The sequence below is a fragment of the Nelusetta ayraudi genome, unplaced genomic scaffold, assembly GCF_046127955.1.
Source record: "Nelusetta ayraudi isolate G7.1 ecotype Tasmania unplaced genomic scaffold, CSIRO-AGI_Nayr_v1 ptg000120l, whole genome shotgun sequence".
Classification (NCBI taxonomy): domain Eukaryota; kingdom Metazoa; phylum Chordata; class Actinopteri; order Tetraodontiformes; family Monacanthidae; genus Nelusetta; species Nelusetta ayraudi.
The window spans coordinates 1753308-1773923 of NW_027466170.1; the positions used below are offsets into that span (position 1 = coordinate 1753308).

The 20616-nt window shown below is 47.6% G+C and overlaps 1 protein-coding gene and 1 non-coding gene across 3 annotated transcripts in view; both read right to left on the reverse strand.

Moving 5' to 3' along the window:
* Positions 1-1431: 1431 nt before the first annotated feature.
* The window catches only part of arhgef17 (Rho guanine nucleotide exchange factor (GEF) 17), a 50805-nt gene continuing 31620 nt past the window's right edge, over positions 1432-20616 (reverse strand). The window contains exons 3-25 of one of the 2 annotated variants that reach the window (XM_076049916.1): positions 18132-18209; positions 15685-15867; positions 11828-11944; positions 11385-11477; positions 11097-11273; positions 10948-10998; positions 10728-10837; positions 10514-10599; positions 10316-10434; positions 10003-10210; positions 9784-9857; positions 9351-9434; positions 9163-9266; positions 8854-9005; positions 8198-8317; positions 7652-7916; positions 7454-7540; positions 7257-7324; positions 6887-7035; positions 6599-6773; positions 6189-6284; positions 5497-5716; positions 1432-4869 (exon numbers count right to left, since the gene is read on the reverse strand). In XM_076049916.1, the coding sequence (XP_075906031.1) occupies positions 4656-4869; positions 5497-5716; positions 6189-6284; positions 6599-6773; positions 6887-7035; positions 7257-7324; positions 7454-7540; positions 7652-7916; positions 8198-8317; positions 8854-9005; positions 9163-9266; positions 9351-9434; positions 9784-9857; positions 10003-10210; positions 10316-10434; positions 10514-10599; positions 10728-10837; positions 10948-10998; positions 11097-11273; positions 11385-11477; positions 11828-11944; positions 15685-15867; positions 18132-18209 (3030 nt within the window). In that variant the 3' untranslated portion in view covers positions 1432-4655. Of the gene's footprint in view, positions 4886-5496; positions 5717-6188; positions 6285-6598; positions 6774-6886; positions 7036-7256; positions 7325-7453; positions 7541-7651; positions 7917-8197; positions 8318-8853; positions 9006-9162; positions 9267-9350; positions 9435-9783; positions 9858-10002; positions 10211-10315; positions 10435-10513; positions 10600-10727; positions 10838-10947; positions 10999-11096; positions 11274-11384; positions 11478-11827; positions 11945-15684; positions 15868-18131; positions 18210-20616 lie in introns of both variants that reach the window. The other variant, XM_076049917.1, reaches the window with a different exon arrangement.
* On the reverse strand, positions 13445-13517 carry trnam-cau (transfer RNA methionine (anticodon CAU)). Its single transcript has one exon. It is a non-coding gene; the product is annotated as a tRNA-Met (tRNA).

Here is a 20616-nt window from a genome sequence, read left to right on the forward strand (position 1 = left end):
CCACAGACGACTCACTGTGCTCCTCTTCATTCATCGCACAGATCTTCACTGTTTCGACGCGTCGTCTGAATGCTGCGCATGGGGTTCGACCGACCGGGCAGGCCGCTCGTGCGCCAGCCTCAATGCTTCGCATTCACGCCGCCGTCCTCCATATATAGTGCGAGGCTATCATATCACAATACACTTTATTGTGGGTCAGTGGGTTAGAGTCGTGTGAATGGCGGAGTGCAACGCTGAGGCGTGATGGGAAAGGGCGCCCACAGCGGCGACTGTGCGCGACGGGCCAGTGTTCCAGTCTGAAAGAGAAAGTCTGTTCAACTGCTGATGATTTCACTCATACTTATTATTAGGGAGGGGTCAGGGAGGGGGTCAAAAGGTCAAAAGGCCCACGAGCATGGAGTGCAGATGGTCATTGTCATAAACATCGTTTACTGCTCCCGTCTTAGTTCCATTTTGCCCGTTGCTCTAAAAAGTCTCACAGTCGTCACGTGAAGATTTTTGTGTGCTGAAAATGTTGTGACACGACAGACCAGCCACCAAACATTGCCACTGATTGGCTCATCTTGATGTGTGGGAAAGGTGAAGATTTGTGCTAATTTTTATTTTGTGTCATAGTTGTTGTTGTTGTTTTTGCTACAGCTGTTTATTCCGTGAGAATCTGGCAGTTTGCTCACGGTACGAACAAAGACAAGTCGACAGACTGTTTGAGCAATAAATGATTTTGTACACATAATTTTGGGAAACGAATCGTTTTTTTGTTGTTGTTGTTTTTTTTGTTTTTTTTACCATGATTCATGGATCCCAACATAGTCAGACAAACATGACAGGGCTGGGAAGAAAAAAAAAGGCAAAACATTTCTTTTTCTCATGTCTAGTGTATTGGGAGTTTTTTACAGGGGTAATTTGGCTCAAAATATAATAAAGTTCTAAAAAAAAATAAAAAAAATAACAACATTTAAAGTTCCTGCAAAACCCTTTCCAAAGCCGTAGTAAACAAGTCTGAGCTCCCAGCGTGTTCACACCATCTGAGGAGTGAAGTGTTGAGAAAACACACACATCCACAAGCAGACTGTGACGTACGTGCATGTGTGTGTGTGTGTGTGTGTGTGTGTGTGTGTGAAAACTCACCTCCGTGGGTGTGTTGCGACTGCATCCAATCAGCTGCAGAAAGAACCGCAACCCAAACAACACAACACCAGTGAACCGATTTAATTACAAAGAGGAAAACCCACAGTGACCGAAAAAAAAAATAAAAACACAAAAAAAAAAACAAACAAAAAAAACCAACAGCCACGTACAGGAAGTAACTCTGACAGACAGGAGCCACGAAAAAAAATAATAAAATAAAATGAAAAAACCCGACAGATGTCACCCGCAGCAGCACACAAACCTGCCATGTTTTTGTTTTTTTTTTGTCATTTTTGCCCCCAAACAGAACATCTGGTGTGAATCAGCCAACATGGCTGCCAGTGAGCAGAGGCCTTTTTTCTTTTCTGACAGGTATAATTTAAACATCACTAAGAGCAACGTGCCAGAAAGGAAGGGGGCGGGGGGGCGGGCAAATACGATAACGAACCTTACACAAATATATAAAAATATGCCATTAGAATTATATCAACAATTGAGAATCGTGGGTGCACTATTTACAGAAAAAGGCATTATATACCAATATTTACAACAATAAAGACTTCTTTCACATATGGGCACGAGGAGGTTACAAGTTGCTGAGAGATACAGTGACAACAGGATGAGCTGGATGCGATAGTAAACCAAACAAAAAAAAAGTCCTATTTTGTGCCTTCTGTGAGCATGCTTGTGAGTTGTTGTTTTTTTTTTTTTTGGGGGGGGGGCGGGGGGGGGGAGTGAAGACAGTACATCCAAACTACTGAAAATATGAATAGGACTGATTAATGGTCACGAGGGTGTCTGGGGATCAGAAAATCACATTTTAAGTCAAACTAACCGTCTGAATGAGCTCACCGTTGAGTTGTGGGTCACTCGAAGCTAAAATTCAGAGAATCGAGAGAACAACATCAGAGAGTCCTGTGACCACGCTGCCTTCCTCACAGTATAGAAAAAGTGCTGCTGCCAGCATATATACCATTAAAAAAAAAAAATGCTTCTTCTGAACACCATCAAACTCTTCCAACGCTCAAAGGAGACGTGCAATTTGTTCTCCGCTCGACCAGCACGGATCTACAGTATTTTCACGGGGGCCTCTCTTGGCACAGGGACACACAAACATTAGTCGTGCTGTTTATCCAAGACAAACTGTGAAAACACGAGCTAGCAGAGGGTTAGCCTAGCGCAAAGTCTGGAAACAGGACGGAGGTGCAACGACTTCAGCGGTGGTGCCGCGAGTCAAAACATCTGTTTGGACTATAATTGGCCGGCTGTTTACATCTACCGTCAGTCTTTAGGCTAAGCTACACTATGCTAACTGATCTTCTTACAAAGTGGTATTGCCAAACCACCAAATGTGGACACTAGAACACTGTACTTTTTAGCTGGATTTTCGTGGGAGGAAAAAACAACCACAATAAGCTCACTTTTTTTCACTTCAAACCTGCCCATACACTTGGCTAGTTAGCGCCTACAACAACAGCCGACCAATCCCGTTAGCGCTGAGCCGCTCTCACGGTGGGAGAGTTGTTGCCCGTGTAAGCAGGTGTGTTGGAGAAGCCTCAGATCAGTGAAGAGCCCAGATGGCCGGCAAAGTGCAACCAGGGTTCCCAAGGACTGCGAGGGATCAGAGACAATCACTGCTTAACCCTGGAGCTTTGTGTGTGTGTGTGTGTGTGTGTGTGTGTGTGTTTGTGTGTGTGTGTGTGTGTGTGAGTGAGTGAAAGGACGAGTCGGACTCACTCTTCACTTGCCGACATCTGCTCCAGGGACACGGCAGAGCTGACGGGCATTTAGGGACTTAGACTTTTAGCCTTTTGAAGGCACGTGCAGGCGCTCAGTGTTTGTCCCTCTGACCTACTCAGCCACTCGTATCGCAAGTACGTAAGCAAGCAAGCCGGCCGGCAGGCAGGCAGGCAGTGTGAGCCGAGATCGCCACACATCCAATCTGGGACAGGGACACCGATTGAGGGCTGGCGCTGGCGCTTCAGCGCCACTACAGGGATGAGTGTTTGGCACTTTGGAAGGCAACTGTGCGGCTGAAATGAGGGATTAGGGATCAATAGGAGGATTGAATCTGCTGCTTTCGTTTTGTTTTTTCTTCTTCAGATCAGAAACAGCAAATAAACAAGGAAAGACAAAAGTCCAACCAAAGCGTCCTCTTGTATACCGTCTCTACACACCCATCGCGCATCACGACGCTCAAAATCATTCGTAGTAATCACTCCAGTAATCAAAGCAAGGGCCTCCTTGTTTGGAGACGAAAATAAACGGGAAAAAGTGAAAGCTACATTTTCTATAAATTAAGTGCTGTAAAATAAGGCGCTAAAAAAATATAGGAAAAAAAAAAAATCAAAATCATAAATACTGTACATCACTATCATCAGCTGCTACCATGATCATCTTGAAGGAGTCGAGACTACGGGATTAAAGCAAAGGTGGCTCTGGGTTTTCCTACAAACTGCAATCAGGCAGCGACAAAAGGATCCAAACTGAAAGAAATGCACGGCTTTGGTGTGTTCACGGTGAGGAGGAGTGTAATCCAGGGCACTTTGTATCTTCTATCCATCTTCAGCAGGGGGCATCTTCATCATCCACGTCATCTGACGCCAGCGGGAAAATGAGAGCAACTGTGGGATTATGTTTGGAAACACCAGTGCTTGTTTTTTGGGGTTTTTTTGTGTTGATGTTGTTGTTGACGATGATAAACACGCTCGCTCACGTATTGCACTTCGCGTTCTCTTTCTCTCGCAGGAGAAGAGGATGCATTTGAGAGGATTGTTTCGGGGATATTATTGCAGTCAAATTAGGAGGGATGCAGGATATTAGTTTGGCCTCTAGGGGGCATGTCCAGCTGGAATTAAACAAGAAGATTTTAGATTCCATATTTCCCCCCCCAAAAAAACCCACGTTAGACATTTTCTCCCCTATGACACTCCAACATATTTCTAGAACTTTCCATCACAGTGAACTCTGATCATCAGGACTTCATCTGAAAGGCCATGTAAAGGTGAGGCGACGACGGCGTAAACGGGTTATGTTTATGTTGACGCGACTTCCAGACCTCCTGTGCAACAACATCCTGCAGAACCTTGCAGAGTCCTCCACTCCTCCTTCTTCCTCTTCGTCTTCTTCTCCTTCAGCCTGAAGGTTACATCCATCCGTCAAGAGTTTTCATTCTCGCCTCCTTCGCCCACGTCTGTCTCCTTCTCCCCCCCCCCCCCAACTGAAAGATTATCTTCTCACAGATGCTCAAGACTTGGCAGACAAACACACACGCACGCACGCACGCCCACAGGGCAGCTCTGGCACCCGTCGACAGAAACACAAAAGAAGTCTTTGCTGCTCCGTTGAGTCCAGGGAGCTCCAAGAATGCACATAGAGACGGGCGGACTGAGCGGAGACCCCAAACAACAGCGGCGATTAGAAAAAAGGGGAGGAGTCTGGCGGGGTAGGAAGCGAGGGGGCGGGGGGGGCTTGTGCGACATTCTCAGTGTGAAAGTGGGAGTGAAGAGTGGCTGGCGTGCGACGCCTCAGACCCTCCAGAGCAGCAGGTGGTTGGTGCTGTCGTCCCGGCCCACCGTCTCGCTGCTGTTGGTCAGCCTGAAGTCCTCGTAGCCGTCGCCGCCCGAGATCACCAGGTGGTTGGTCTTGGGGGGGATGTGGGCGGAAGCCCGGCGCCGCGCCGAGTCGCGCCGCTGGAGGTTCCCGTCCACCGTGTTGCTGCTGCTGCTGCTGCTGCTGCTGCTGTGGGACTGCGGGCCTGAGGAGGAGACAGCACGGCCGTTCAGGAAGATGCAAGTGGAGCTTTTAGCATGGAGGTATCAGGCCTCCCTGCAGGTCCGAGACCGGACATTCAGACCTGCGGTTCTGCTCCTGCATCTCTACACCAGTGTTTTTCAACCGCTGTGCTTCGGCGCACTAGTGTACCGAGAGATAATGTCAGGCGTGCTGAGAAATTAATTCTTAATTCGTCCTTCCTTTGTTACTCCATAAATACTTTATTTGATTTCTTTTTTTCTTTTGAATTCATATAATTTTCCTTCTCTTTTTCATTCTATGCTCTTTAACACAGGTTTCCCAGGTTTACACTGAGTGAGTGTTGATAAATTAAGAGACTATATTTTCCTTGTTATTACCATGGCTCAAAAACGGTTGAAAAACACTGCTCTAGACATCTCTTTCTGACAGGTTTTTTTCTTTTTTGCAACAGTGCCACCTGCTGGACGCCTGTAAAACTGCAACTACATCATCCAAGTCAAATACCAATTTTTTTTTTAAACAAGCTGAACTTTTAAAAAATAGCGTCACAGTTAGGGCTGAGGGATCGGACCCTGTTGCAAAAATGCAGGACTGAATCTTCAGTCACATGACCCTCCATCACGGAGGGAGGGGCGCCTACCTGTGGAGTCGGCGGTGGTGGCGGGAGGGAACTTCATGTCGAAGCCCTCGGGCAGTTCTATCGACGTCAGGAAGCGAACGTGGCCCGTGTGTCCGTGAGCCGAGCCCATCGGGGTGAGCGGGGACTTGAGCGTCACGGTTCCGGTTCCGGTTCCTGTGCTGACTGGCGGGATGGTCAGGGTGAGGACCACGCCTGCAAGGTGATGCCATGGTAGGAAGTGAAGACTCGTGAAGATTTGGACCGGTTAACAGTGAGAAAGATGCTGAGAACTGCAGGTCGTTCAAAGCGAGCGGTGATGCTCTTTAAATGAGAAAAAATTTAAAAATTTAAAAAAAGACCAAAAAAAAAGGCAAGCAGGAGGTCATTCTACCACTAGAGGTCACCACTAGAGGTCACCAAAACAAACCAGCCCCTGCACGTCCTCGTTAGCAGGCAATGCTAATGTTAGCAATGAGTGGTTTCCGGTCATATTAACTGGTGGTTCAAAGATGAGGAGGTTCACCTGCAATAACGTCAGTCCACTAGACAGTACGAACTACACAGACAGGGGGCGCTGGCAAGCAGTGTCTTTGTGTCTTAAAGTGAATATTACAAATCGATAAATCGATAAATAGAGAATTACTGACACTAAATTAAAGGGGAAGGTAATAATGATTTCTCTTACCTGCGCTGGTGCCGATCCACAGCAGGTCCTTACAGGCCAGCAGCGCTGTGATCCTCAGACAGGCGGCCTTGTGCTGTCTGATGATTGCGTCGGCGCCTGAGCAGAGAGGAGGGCGGGATGAAGGAGACGGAATCAAAATGCTTCTCAACACCACTTGGGGCGCAGAGACACAGAGAGAGATGTTGAAAATTGTATGATTTCAACTGTACATTAATTATAGAGCTTCCATATGCTCCAACTTAATAAAAGACACATCAGTAGAGGATTTTCTGTTAAAAAGTTACTCTACAATTTTAACCTTTACTTGTGTTTGTCTTTGAATCTTTGTGAGGAACCCAGACAAACTATCGAGCCACTTTGTGCAAGCGAACAAGGACACCAAACAAAGAATGGAGAACAAAGTGGATTACCTGCCAGCATCTTGTGCACGGCGGGCGCCACGTCCACCTCCGTCAGGCTCTCGCAGCTCTGGGCGTGGTAGAGGCGCACGTGCGCGCTGCCTTGCAGCGCCAGCCACACGCCCTGGCCGTACGCCACCATGCAGGTGACGCAGCGGCTGCTGTCGGTGCCCACCTGGAACCACTGCTGCAGAGAGAAGTGGGGAGGGGAGGGGTGGAGGGGGGGAGGGGAGGGTCATGACGGAGGGAGGAGGGGAGGCCGATCTGGTTTTCATGTCACCGTGTCGCGTCTGTGGTTACCTCTTGTGCCAGCGTCACTGTGTTGATGACCAGGACCCTGTTCTGGGAGCCGCACCACAGCTTTCCCCCCACTGGAACCATCTTGGTGACGGGGCTGCTGGGCGTGCCGAGGACGAGGGTCTGGGAAGACTGCGGGTCCCAGAAACTACCTGGAGAGGTGACACACAACGAAACAACAATAAAACTGAATTCTCAAAGATCAGAAAGAAAAGACACAACAATGTGGTTCATGAGGTTCCTCTCTCTTTTATAACGTTATGCTGAAAATCAATGTGTAGGGGCAGAAATCTGAAGAAAGAGTTGCACAGAAATTAAATTTTCTGATTCAACTACAAAAACATACACACACACACACACACACCTAGCTTACCTGCTTCTCTCTGATAAACTATCACCTCCCCATTGGCCAATGACACAAACACCTTGTTGTCCAAATACCTGAAGGAAGTGAAAACGAAACAAATCAAAGCCAGAAGTAGAAATGATTTAGAAGCTATGATCTGCTCTGCTTTCGGCTGATGATGTGATGTCCATCACATGTCGACCTTGAAAGACACACAGACTCACAGGATGCAGAGGATGGAAGCCGAATGTTGCATCTTCATGCTGTTCTTGCGGTTGCGGATGTTGTCTGACGACTGGTACACGTGGATGCTGCCGGGAGCGGAAACGCGTCGGAGGGGGGGGGGGTTAAAACGCTGCGTCAACACCAAGGATCAAGAACAGACAACAGAGACTTGCAGCAGTGCAGCAAGTGCAACACACCATCCGTCCTCGGTGCCCAGCCACACTGAGCTCTGGTAGGCCTCCGGGTCGATGCTCAGCAGGTCCTCCAGGCTGGCCCTGGTGAAGGAACCCCGGGAGGACCTGCGCATGGCGCGGCCGTCCATGGCGCCCTCCGTGTGGGCGCGGCCTCCTCCTCCGCCCAGCATCCCCGGAGCCCTGTAGGAGGCGGGCACGGGGAACTCCTGCTCCTCCTCGCTGCTGGTGGTCTCCGTGGCCATGTCCTTGGAGCTCGGACCCTCGTCGTCTTCGGGGGGGGAAAAGACATGTAAGAGTGTGCGTGTGTGTGTAGCTGTAGGTGCCTGTCTGACCCCGGCTTCCCAGGGAAAGCGTCTGCGGCGCGTCAAACGCTTGGAAAAAGCGCAGCACCTCACCCTGTTTTCTGATCATTGACTTCCTGCCTGAACGGTTCTACCTGCTGCGATGGATGCGGTCGCCACGTGTGAAGCGTGAATAATAAAACGGCCATGTGTGTTTCCGCACCGCAGACGCTTCCGCTGTGCTTTGTGCTTGACAGTGTGCACTCACTGCCGTAGCTGGAGGAGATGGTGGAGTGGCTGGCCTGGCTCTGCAGAGTGGACGAAGGGCTGGGCGAGTCCTCGTCGTCGCTGTCGTCGCTGTCAAAGGGAACAAGCTCCGCCCCCGGCCCTGGACAACACCAGTGAACGATGCATCACTTGATCACATGACAATGTGGAGCGGTGCAGTATCAGTAGGACAGATCAGATCAATTTGTTACAGACAATGCTGGGATTGGAAAGCTGCCTGGTGAAGCTAATTGTGCGTGATCGGGGAAAGTTTAAATGAAAGGTTAAAGGTCAAAGTCCCACTGACAGTCAGTCAGTGAATTTGTCCTCTGCGTTAGAGCGACTCCTTGTGGAGCAGTGTTTTATAACTGGTATGTGAGTCCATCCTGCATTTCATCGTGTGCTGCTACTACTACGGCTACACAGTTCAAGAAACCAGCCCTTTGTGAGGTCACAAAAGGCACAAATCCTCTCCCAGGTTAGTGAAAACACCCTCAGCCAGTTGCTGGTTCTGTCCTGTTTCTGGGATCCTTTTGTTGCTTTTTTCCTTTTTTTTTGGACAATGAGTCTTGCAAAAAAAAAATCTGAAGATGGGTACAATAGAGGTCCTTTAAAAAACTGTTCAGAAGTGGAGAGGGAAAACCTTGATGGACAAACCTGCAGGCTGCTCTGCCAGCTCCAGGGACGAGTGAGAGATGGAGATGTGGAGCTGCTGCTGCTGCTGCTGTTGCTGCTGTTGTTGCTGCTGTTGCTGCTGTTGCTGTTGCTGCTGTTGCTGGGCGGCGAGGTTGGGCTCCGATGTTCGCTCCCTAAGCGGTGAACAGTGAGGCATTAATGAGGCAGTAACGCAGTAGATCAACTGTGTCTTAATGCATCTGAAGTTTGAGTTTGTATTAGAGACAGAGCAACGTAGACAGTCCAGACAAACACAGAGCAGAAAAGACGGACGAGTGTTTGTGCTCCGACCTTGCTTTGAGTCCCGGTACTGCAGCGATGCAGATGATCCGCGCTGAGCAGACGGCGATGCAGGCTTCCACCATGGGCTCGTCTTTGATATTCAGCAAACACACCTGAAGGGAAAGAATCATCACGGCAACCAGTCTGACTGACGGATCTCAGAGGGAGATCGCTTTTTAATGTTGTTTTCCCCTCACCTGTCCCACGTAGCCGTCGCTGTTGCACACCCAGACCTCGCAGCCGCTGTCGGGACAGCTGTGGCTCGGAGAGGCGCAGGAAAACTGGCAGGAGAAAAAGATGAGTGGAGACGTTTTCTGAATATAGAGTAATAATTATAAAGAATAAAGAACAAAGAACACGGGTCTGTGGCTATTTGAAAACAGTGTGTAGATGCACATTTTGGTGCTTGGTGCAAAACATTTCAGACAAAACGTCAGGCAAAAAGCGTTGGCGGTGGATGTCAATAGTGTGTGAAAAGTTCTCAGGCTTTTTGCATGTTTCTCTGCATGAATTCAGCCAGTTTGTGCTGGATCTTTGGTGCACTTCTGATTCACTCTGTCAAGGTCTGAAGACAATATCTCACGCCTACAGATTCATTAATACACTCGGGAGCAGGGACGATGTCCTCACCTGCATTCCACTGCGTGTCTTCATTATTGGAATGGCCTTCAGGAACTCTGGGTCCCATTGGTCCTTATTCATAGCTGCAATCAACCGCACCAGCAGAATAAGTCTATGTTGTTATAGATTTATTCAAAATAAGAGGATTTTTAAAAAAAATGATGACAAAGGAAACAGGAGACGCCACATCAATCGCGCCCTCCTCTCAGTGAAAAGTTATGGACCCACCCAGCTTCTTCTTGGTCTCCTCGAAGGCCTGCTCAAAGTTGGAGCGGGCGTCGGGCGAGGCGAACTCGAAGACGAAGCTGCTCTCGGCGGAGGCCGTGGTGAACTCCAGCTTGGTGGGCAGGAAGGTCATGCTGAAGGCCAGCGACTGTTTGTCCGACAGCTCCCTGTGCACCGACGCCATCAGGTCCTTGATCACCTCGTCCAGGGACTGAGGGAGGCGCAGAGGGAGAGACGGAGGAGATCAGCCTCGAGGAACATCAGGCGTTTTTTCACACCGGACGTGAGGAGCCGCACTCTGCTCGCTCTGCGCTACCTGATGGGGGAAGCTGAGGGTTTCGGACAGCTTGCTGATCTGACCCAGGGTGCTCAGGTCCTCGTCCAGGCGGTTGATCATCTTCTGGATGCTCTCCCTGTTGGTCGCCTGGGTGGAACCTGTGCCAGAGATTGAGCATCAACAGTAAGCAGAGGAGGTTTCAAGGAAAGGAGCCATGAGGTTCATTGGGAATCTTACTTTTCACCACCTCCACCTCCTCCAGCGGGAGCTTCCACAGGAACTTATATTTACTGGAGGTGTCAATCACACTGGCGGCAGAGTAGCTGCGGGAAAAGTGAGGGGGTAAAAAAAAAAAGTGGACAGGGGATGATGCAGTTCGAAAGCAAGGGGCAATGTGACTGTGTGTCTGTGTGTGTGTGTGTGTGTGTGTGTGTGTGTGACTGTTACTTACAGGCTCATGGAGCTGCGTCGTAATGAGCCCGACTTCCTCTTGAGTGTGGTGCAGATGATGAGATCGCTGAAGAGGAAGAGCGAGCGGTCCTTCTTCCCGCCCACGGTCTTCTGCAGAGAGGACAGTTGCAGGAGGAGGATTAGAAATAAATTGCCGCGATGACGGTCGAACCTCGGGTGACTTCGCTCTTCGCATTGTCAAGGAAGACAGCGCTTCTTACCGCCTCCATGACCATTTCCTGCCTCACGAACTTCCTCTGGGGGTTCAGAATCTGAACGCACATCAAAAAAAAAAGAAGGAGCGAGGCAATTAGCAGGTTGTGCTACGCTAATTACTGTCATTTTATAAATATCACCAGAAAGACCTCACATGTTCAACTCCTTCTATGTGAGCCTCAATCTCCTGGATGACCCTGGTCTCCCTCTCCGCCTCCTCGGCCGAGCGACGGCCCTTGTTGATCTTCTCGGCCAGTCGCTTGATGTCCCTCTGGGCGTCCAGCAGGTAAGCGTGGTCCGGGTGGTCTTCAGCGGTGTGTTTGAGTAGGTCCTACGACAGCAAAACACAGCCAAATACATAAAGCTGCCGGTGAACACGAAGGTTCTCGCTGAACGTGAAGGTTCTCGCTGCTCACTCACACAGGGCTGAAACATTACTGACCTTAACCAGCAGCTCGTATCGAGGGATCCTCTGGACGGGTTTGATCATCAGGTCTCCCAGCGCTTGTTTCTCTTTGTTCTCACGCATGCAATGCTGTTAAATGGCAATGCGCGAAGAGAAAAGGACAGGAGCAGAAGTAAAATTAAACATTGACGTTTAAGTGAGGAAACAAGAAGCTCATGAAGCTCTGATTTGCTGCAGTTCGTGTCTCCACCACAAGGTGGCTTTGTCCAAACTCTTAGTTGCAGGATTTGAGCTTCCCTGACATGAAGGCTTTTATTTCTGTAAACAAGTATTCAGCGAAACCCTGTGCACAAGCACGATATACTGCATAAGAAAGCACCTTATCACTTTTCAAATTCCTTGATGGTTATCTTGTGTTTTTCTTCTTCTTCCCAAACAAGTAAGAAAGCACTGCATGTCCTGGTGCTCCAAATACGAACCTCCAGAAACTTGTGAAACGCTGGCTTGGCCTCCTTGGCGATCCTCACAGCGTCTTTGGCGTTGAGAAAGTTGTCGATGTACGCTGAATACATGTTAGCCAGCGACTCTTTGGAGAACTGGAGGGAAAGAGAGGACCTTCGGGGTGACTTTGAGCTCAGCTTCGCTCATAACAGAGAACACAGTGCTTCTGGAAAAATAAACAGGAGCTTATTCCTTCACTTTAATAGAAAACAAGACACTAAACCAAATCAAGGAGTTTCTGTCAGCGCTTAGAACTTGATGCTGCTTAAGTTTCTTGATTTGACAAATTCCTGATGAAACGACCCACACCAGTGATAAAAACACGACCTCATTTTTGTATCAGGATGACTTTTTTTTTTAACAAACAGACATGAAACATCGGCTTCAAACAGGACGCAGCAACTCCTGCCGGTCACGTGTGATTGACCACAACTTTCCAGACGCGTTAAATCCATTCCTGCGCGGTTTTATCACGGTAACCACAAAGAAGAGCCGTAATTTGAGAGATCGCTGCGGTGGCCTCGATTAAAAAGGAATATTTCAAAACTTCAAAAGCTCACGTTTCCACTGACACACATAAGACACTGAAAACATGCGCGCAAACACGCCGCTGATTCACCCTGACCTGGTTTCTTCACACAAAGAGACAGAGGGAGGAAGAGGGAGACGCAAGACACAATCTGACGTCAGAGATTCGGGCTAAAATGCTTCTTTAGCCTTTCATTAAGTAACCTGACCCAGATTAGTCACAGCTGGGGGACACTGACACACTGCCCCCTTCCGGTTGTACCGGACCCTCCCGTGGAGTGTAAAGCCCAACATTTACTTCCTGTTTGCGTAGGTAAAGAGATTAATATTGATTAAAGTGGTAGGGGGGGAAAAGCAGGATGACCGATACTCTGAAAACTCATCCATCTATTTGACCAAACTCCAGAATGCAGCACTTTTATGAGTGTTTAGCATTGTGTATGCATTCACAGTGTTCTTTACAGCAGCGTAAGAAGATTAAACATACTGCAGGGGAAAAAAGCATTTCAGAATAAATGACATTATACTTGTCTGTAAGGAGCCTCTGCAGAAGCCCTCCGCTCAGTGAAAACTGTCTAATAACACTGATAAGCAGTCCAGGATATAAAAAAAAATCATCATCCTCAATTACACCATTATCGCTGGCAACACTGAAAGGGGCGAGAATCAAACAACAACATCTGGATGAGATGTTGCCTGAGGTGGAAGCAGGGATGAAACTGATTTCAGGGTGTCAGAAACATCTCAGCCTGCTTTAACAGATGGTAAAAGTCTCCACTCCTAACCAAGAGGACAGCCACCATCAACAACCACTTGTTTCCTGAACACATGTGCTTCAAGGTATAAAAGAGGATTTTTACCAGGGCTTCTGTTGTCTTTGCGACTAACAGTGACGTCACGGTAACTCTCATCTTGTTTTTTTCAGAACATTTCAGCAATAACATGAGGAGAAAGGATCGAATTCCAGATGGTTGTTATTAATATACTATTCATCAAAATAGCAAACTTTTTTTTTTTTTGAATAAGATAAACTTACTAAATATGGGGGGGGGGGTAAAAAAACATCTTGCCCCGTGTGAGGCTCGAACTCACGACCTTCAGATTATGAGACTGACGCGCTGCCTACTGCGCCAACGAGGCCTGGGAAGCATTACCGCTGCTGAGACTTTAGGAAGGCGCGCGTGGGTGGGGGCGGGGGCGGGAGATTGCGTTTTACGCAAACTAATCGCAGCCCGAATTCCTACTTGCCAGCGCGTTAGCATTGGCCAATGACACAGCGTCATGCTAGCTAGCTAGCTAGCAAGCTAGCGAGCGCTGAGCTCCGACCCAATCAGAGCGGAACCAGCATTTAAAGTGAACGGAGCACATTTTGCGTGACCGCTATCAAATTGCAGGAAACACGCTGGACTGCTCACCGATAGACGGATAAATATTATTCGACCACGCCACTTTAATTCATCTCATCGGTGTATTAAGCGCGACCTCAACAGCAACAGAATCTAATGAAATACCGCACAGAAAACGTTTGATTCGACTTATTTCGGTATCGTGTCTTGTCATTTCATAAAAAACAAAACGAAAACAAAACTATGCTTAATTCACAGGACTGCTGTAAAAGTCACTGATGAGCCTTCAAAAAGTCAAAATGGGTGAGTGACAAACGATGACTGTAGAAAAAATGCTTTCTGTCATTGACTTTTGTTTGTATTATGTGTGTTATGGACCCTTTGTGGACCCTCTTACGGAGTTTATGTACCCTTGATGCTTGATTAGAGGCCGGTAATTAGACAGGAGGAGATGGGAAAAATAAGTACAAGATCTGTAAAACAGCTTTTACCACAACGAATGAATGAGTTACGATTCCAACATAATAAATGCCAGTCACGCCACTGCATGTGTTGTTGCAATTCAAGCAGCTGAGATGATGAGTATGTTTCAAGTGCAGCAAAACATAGTTATTTTTAATGAGTAGGGAGCCAGAACTGCTTCCTGTGGTTCATGTGTTGCCTGAATGACAGACGGTGGCACAGTTTGGGTGAAAGTTTTGCTCCCCGTCGTGCTGAGAGGGACAACAATGGCACTGACGCAAACACAGGGAGGCTGACGGCTCACAAAGCATCCTGCGCAAGCATGTAAACAAATTGGAACCTCGCTTCTTCAAAAGACTGAATGCGTGTTTCGGGTTTCAGCCCGGAGGAGGAGAAGAAGTTCCCGTCATTCTCAGACGAGGAGATGTGACATTTAGCCCGACGCGGATGTTTTACAGGACTGTTTTCCAGCGGCGACGTCCACGGCCACCCAGGGGTCATGGGAAATTTTAAATGGGTCGCCACAAGGTCAGTGGGAAAGCAAAATATTAATCGAGTCTTGCCAACTATAGATCATGCCCCTTCTAAAAGACCCACCCCTCGCTCTGCCCTGCTGCCTGGAATTATTTTTTTTCCCCCCTCTGAAGACCATTCCTTTATTCCTTTAAGCTCTTTCTGCTCAACAGTCAAGTACATTTTTTGTCAAACTGGACCAATTTGTACTGTAAAAGGTTTTTCCAGATGGACGGTTTTTAGAGAGAAAATAGAAATACATGAAAGCAGCGGTGCTTTAGCCTAAAAAAAAGTCACTGGACAGCCAGAATGCAAGTTATGTTGTAACTTTTGCACATTGAACTGTTTTTCTTCTTACAAATTCTTTTACTTGTAGCTTTTAACTACACGCAACTGCCAGTTTGTGAGCAGGATAAAAACCCGCAAAAGGGATTTTTCAGTGCGGCTTTCCTGTTGGGCCACAAAAAAATGTTAGAAAAAGATCAACAACAAGATGTTTGCAGCCCATAAAACTCCTACCAAGCAACAAGACAGCTCGAGGGTTACAGACCGCAAGGGACATGTTTGCAAGGTTACGTAATTTTGCTTATTTAGGTCCAGAAATTAATTGCACAAATAATTTGCAATGCCATATAAACAAAACCACATATGGCCAGTTCACCAAACAAGTCACTACACACACACACACACACACAATCAAGTTTTTTTGTTTTTTTTTCCAATGTTTTTACATTCGGCTTCGTGAACTTTTCCCCTGAGTTAACAACAGCAACAAGTCTCTGGGCGCTCCACAAAAACTGCTGCGTTGGTTTCTCGGTTGCGTCCATTAAAACGACGCGTGAGAAGATTTCAGACTGATACAAGGAAAGAAAAAACATCAAATGCAAACCATTCCAATAAAAACGCTGCTATTGCAAATCCACAACAGCATCCAAAACAGTGTTTTTTTTCACCCCACTAAGTTGTGCTGTGTCAGTACTACTCACTGATTGGATGAGGATGTGTCCCACAGTCTGCGTGTGATGCCACTGGCCGACGCAGGCGGCCACCTCCTCCAGGAAGAGCTCGTGGTGCTCCAGGATCTCGGGAATCTGGTAGAACATGTCGTCCACCAGCAGGGGGTCCACGATGGAGCTGCTGTCGGGCTGTTTGAGGGGACGCATGTAGCCCTGCAGGGGAGGAGACACCAATTCATCAGTGCTCCCTGTGTGTCTGATGGACATTTGAATAGGACAATTATATAAAAGATCCAGAGCTGCAATGGGACAGGGTTCAGGACACTCTTTCTAAAATCCAAATATAAAAACGAAATAATTTTCAAATGTTTTGGCTTGACTTTTTCAGACAACAGACTTCTTTTATAATTGATTGACAAGTATTGTGTTTTTAACCACTGTTAACCGCCTGCACTCCAATTGAAAGCCGACATGACAGACCTCCCGTCCTTGCCGTTCAGCATTTCATTCTAAACATTATAATGGGATCCATCCATCATGAGCTGAACTTCCGTCCATGATTTTTCTTTGGTGCTTTTGCTAATTGAATTTCAAGGAGAGCCAATACACAGAATCACGTTCAAACTGAAGAAATTAGATTTCCAGTCCAGAAATAAAATAAAAAAAATTAAAAAAAACTCAGCCTCAACACACACGCACGCACACACACTTACAACCGCACAGCAGTCTATTAGAGCTGAGAGGAATCTGAAGATTCAATTAACTGTCTGAGTCGGACTCGCACAGATGTGACCTGGACGCTGTGGAGTCCAGTGAGTTGTGCAAGACTCACTCATTGACTTTATAACATCTGATGACTAATCGGTGGCTTGGAAGTTCTTATTGGATTTCTGGCTGCAGTGGTGGCGGCACTGATTCATCCTGAATTCGTTTTATCGAGCCCAGAATTTCAGTCGTTAGTCAGCTGGTGAGCGATGCGACAATCACCGTGTTCTTTTACTGTGTTATGACTAGTAAAGTGTTCCCTGCGGTAACGAGTTGCAGCTCCTCTTCAGAACCATCTGATCTGGAATGTCCTGAGTCAGTGCTGCTTTTTTCCAAGGATGAACTCCCACCCATGGTTTATCACAGTGGAGCTCAGGGATGCAAAAAGTTTAGCAACAGTTTATCGGCCTTTGTCCAATATTGACATCCGCTCAGTTTGCACAGAGCAGTTTGAATAGCAATATGTTGTGTTCAGTGAGTCATCCACTCGCAACACAAATAAGACGGAGCCCTGCTGCCCTAGGGGGCGCCACTCACTGGTCACTTGCGGCACATACAGGTGAGTGCGCAGAGTAACTGAAACGTTTAAAAAAAAAAAAAATGTTGCATTTGAATTTTCAACATTCAATCTGCATGTTTTCCAAACGCGGCGCAGCCCTGCGGTGCAGTTTGTCATTCCTTGATTTTTAGTTTACTGGAGGATGACAACGTTTCTTTTATTTATTTATTTATTTATTCATTTTACCAAATGTAGGTGAATATTTCTCCCCCCCCCCACAAGAACAAACTTCACTCTATGCTGATGTGAGGCTTCCGCCCAGGAGAAGCCGCATCTGACACCTTCAGCCACCGCTGGCAGCTCTTCCAGTCTCTGTGTCTCCATGGGAACACAGCTCAGGATTATTGACTTTGTGTAGCCGGCGTGCGCAAAAACACACACACACACACACACACACACACACAGACACGTACACACACACACACAGACACGTACACACACACAAGCATATGGACGAGCAACTGAAGTGTCCACGTGCATTTTAGATGAGTGTAAGGTACAGAGCGTGCAGAATACACACGCACGCAGACAGACAGACAGACAGACAGACAGACAGACAGACAGACAGACAGAACTTAACTAATTTAATTGAGGAAAAGACAGATTTTGTTTGCCCACATATGGTCAACAGGAAGCGACCGGTTACACAACTGGGTGATCACAGGTGAGTGTGTGTATTTGACTGGGACAAGGCGCAGATTTAGGGGAAAGGTTGGCTTATAAGTGTGAGTGACAGTGTGTGTGTGTGTGTGTGTGTGGATAATGCTGAGGACGGTGCGATGTGATGGTGTTAGAAGATTATCCTGACAGGCTCGGTGAAAATAAGTGGATTACATAATGCCTCTGTTACCTACATTTGAAAGCTGCGAATCCCCGACAGTGTGTTTGTTTTGCCGCGTGCGTGCGTGCGTGCGTGCGTCCGCGTGTTTGTAATGAAAAGTTACATAATCAAACTGCGCACCTCAGCAAACGTCTCACTCTTATCGAGCCGTGCTGGATTGAAGAAAGCTGCGGATGCTGCACAAGCGTGAACTTTTTCAAATCGGTTCAAACTTGAGTTTTACTTGCGTGACGTCACTGTGCTGCTGTGTGCAAGTCTGCGTTTGAATGAATTCATGCATTTTTTTTATTTTTTTTTGGCAGTGCGTGTCACCTGTATGAGACTGCGCAGCGACTCCACATATGACTGCTCCGTGTCCAGGAGGGTCATCATCACGTGTCTCCTCATGTCCTGCAAAAAAAACAGAGACACTTTTTTTTTAACACACAATTTCTTCATGCAGGGTTTTTTTATTCGAACCCTTCTTGATGACTGCAAGCAACAACAAAAAATCTAGTCGGCGTGGAGGCCCTGCACGTCTGGCAGAGACCAGCGAGAGGCTCCCACCAGTCTCCTGAAGTGAGATAACAAGACAGTGGGGCGGGCTGTGAGTCAGCCCCGGATGGAAACCAAACTTTATTTGGTAAATTTCTCATTGACGATACGTAACAAAGTGGGGAGGGAAGAAAGAAAATGAGTTTGAAAATTCTCAGCAGCAGCCTTTTGGCCTTCTGGCATTTCAGATCTCTATTTTTTTTCTTCTTTTTTTTTTTTTACCTCAGTTGCAACAAGTCTCAAAACAGCTTGCACACAAACGCACACCTACGCGTGAACAAAAGCGGCGGATTAGAGGTCAGTGAGGGCAGGAAGTCCTCGGCAGCGCGGAGTGACTCAGCCGAGCCCTGGAACAATGACTGAAGGTTTTTACGGCAGCTTGTGAGTGAGCTGCTGAGAAACACGGCGGGACACCGGGGAGACGTGTCGGGAGCTGGAGGGGAGCCGGTTGAAAGACCGTGACGCAGCAGATCCACAGCTGCAGGAAACCAGGAGCTCCCAGTCTAAAGCGTTTCTTGTTTTTTGTATTGCAGTCATAAAAAGTCTTAGTCGTGGCAAAGGCAGGACGAATCAGCTGTGAGCGGCCGTTCAGAGTGCCTCGATGCAGCTAAGCAGATTAGCGCTGCAGAAAATTCAGCTTTTACAAAATCAAAACAAGTTTTCACGTCGATCGTGACCGGAAATCATCTTGTAATCCTGTTAGCTGATGTTCTTAGATTTTTTTTTTTTTTTCCTAGCTTGACAATCATGTCCTTCAATGTGTTCCGTGGCCCAGATGACTGTTTGTGAACTCCTGCAGGGTCCTTAGCGATGGCTTGGTGAAGGTCAACAGTCCATACTGAACAACGAAGGGAGAGGTCAAGAGGCAAAGAAGTGTGTTCAAGCAGGGCGAGATGGGGGGGGGGGGTGATGCAGGACTGGAGAGTGTCAACAAGAATAAAAGTTAGCCGTGAGAGAGGAGGATGCAGAGGATTAGAGGGTGAAGGACGGGAGGAAGCTCAGAGTTGTAAACTGTTTTTTTCTAAAGGGGCTGTTTAACTTGTCATGGTATATCTCACGGTGGGAGTCCTGTCATGGACTCGAGTCATCGCAATTCCTCCAGCAACGTGCTGAAATACCACCTGATGGGAAGGGAATCAGAGGGTTTGTGTGAGAGGAAATGGGAAAAGAGGTGGGAGGATGCAATCATTCTGGAATAATAAAGGTGGGAGTTTTCTCAGGGGGCTGAAACCCCCCAAAACACAAGACCCTCAGGACCCCCAAAACACTGTGGAAGCAGATATGACCTATAAGTAAATAGCATCCAGAGCTGAAGGCATCACACACACACACACACACACACACTCAAAATACACAAAAATAGAATGCCCCCCCCCCTCGCCCAGCTTTGCACTGCTGTGCCCTAAAAATAACCAGAACAATAGTTTCCCAGAAAGGCCATGTTTAGTGTTTGGCACTGGGGGCATCCCAGGAGGGGGCGCTGCAGGGACCGATGGGGTTCAAGGTGGCGCAGTGGCAGAGGAGGGGGAAACTTGGTCAGCTTTAAATGGACAAGACTCATCCCGTTTCTCTCACCATTCTATCTCCTTTATTTTATTTTCAAGCGGTGGCCGCCCCCCCCCGAGACACAAAACCGTAGCCGGTGAGAAAAGCCTTTCCCCCCCCGCGCCCGCCGCGAGGACGCAGCTGCCACTGAACAGATGAAGTTTTTCCGAGAAAATTAGCCCTTCATCCGCGAAGATCTAATTAAGGGACACAGATCCACTGCCTCCATCTCATTACGGGCCTAATTGGAATCAACATTTTAATGTCAGCCTGACCAAAACGGAAACACCGCCACGATGCCGAGCGGGTAAAGAAACGTCGGGCACGCACGGCAAACCACAAAATCTTTTCAAGACACAGACTTGGTGCAGGGCAACTTTGCACGTACCACCTTGAAAGTCAAAATGATTGCTTTAGGTGAATTACTAGTTTAGAAAGGGGTCACAAAGCCCATTGGAAACATTCAGAATAAAACTTTGAAGGCGATTGGACGAAACTTCGGTCAATCACATTCGGTTTGTATTGCAAGAAGTACTGCGTGCCAGTTCAGAACAAACAGGAAAACAAAGAACACCTCATTTTGATCAGAAAAGCAACTGTTTCCTCACTCTCTTCAAAATGGTGCATTCACGGGGGGTCTGTAAAAACAGCTACTCCGCACAGCTGCAGCTAAATTCGACAGAGCAGCAGCAGCAGCAGCAGCAGCAGCAGCATCGTG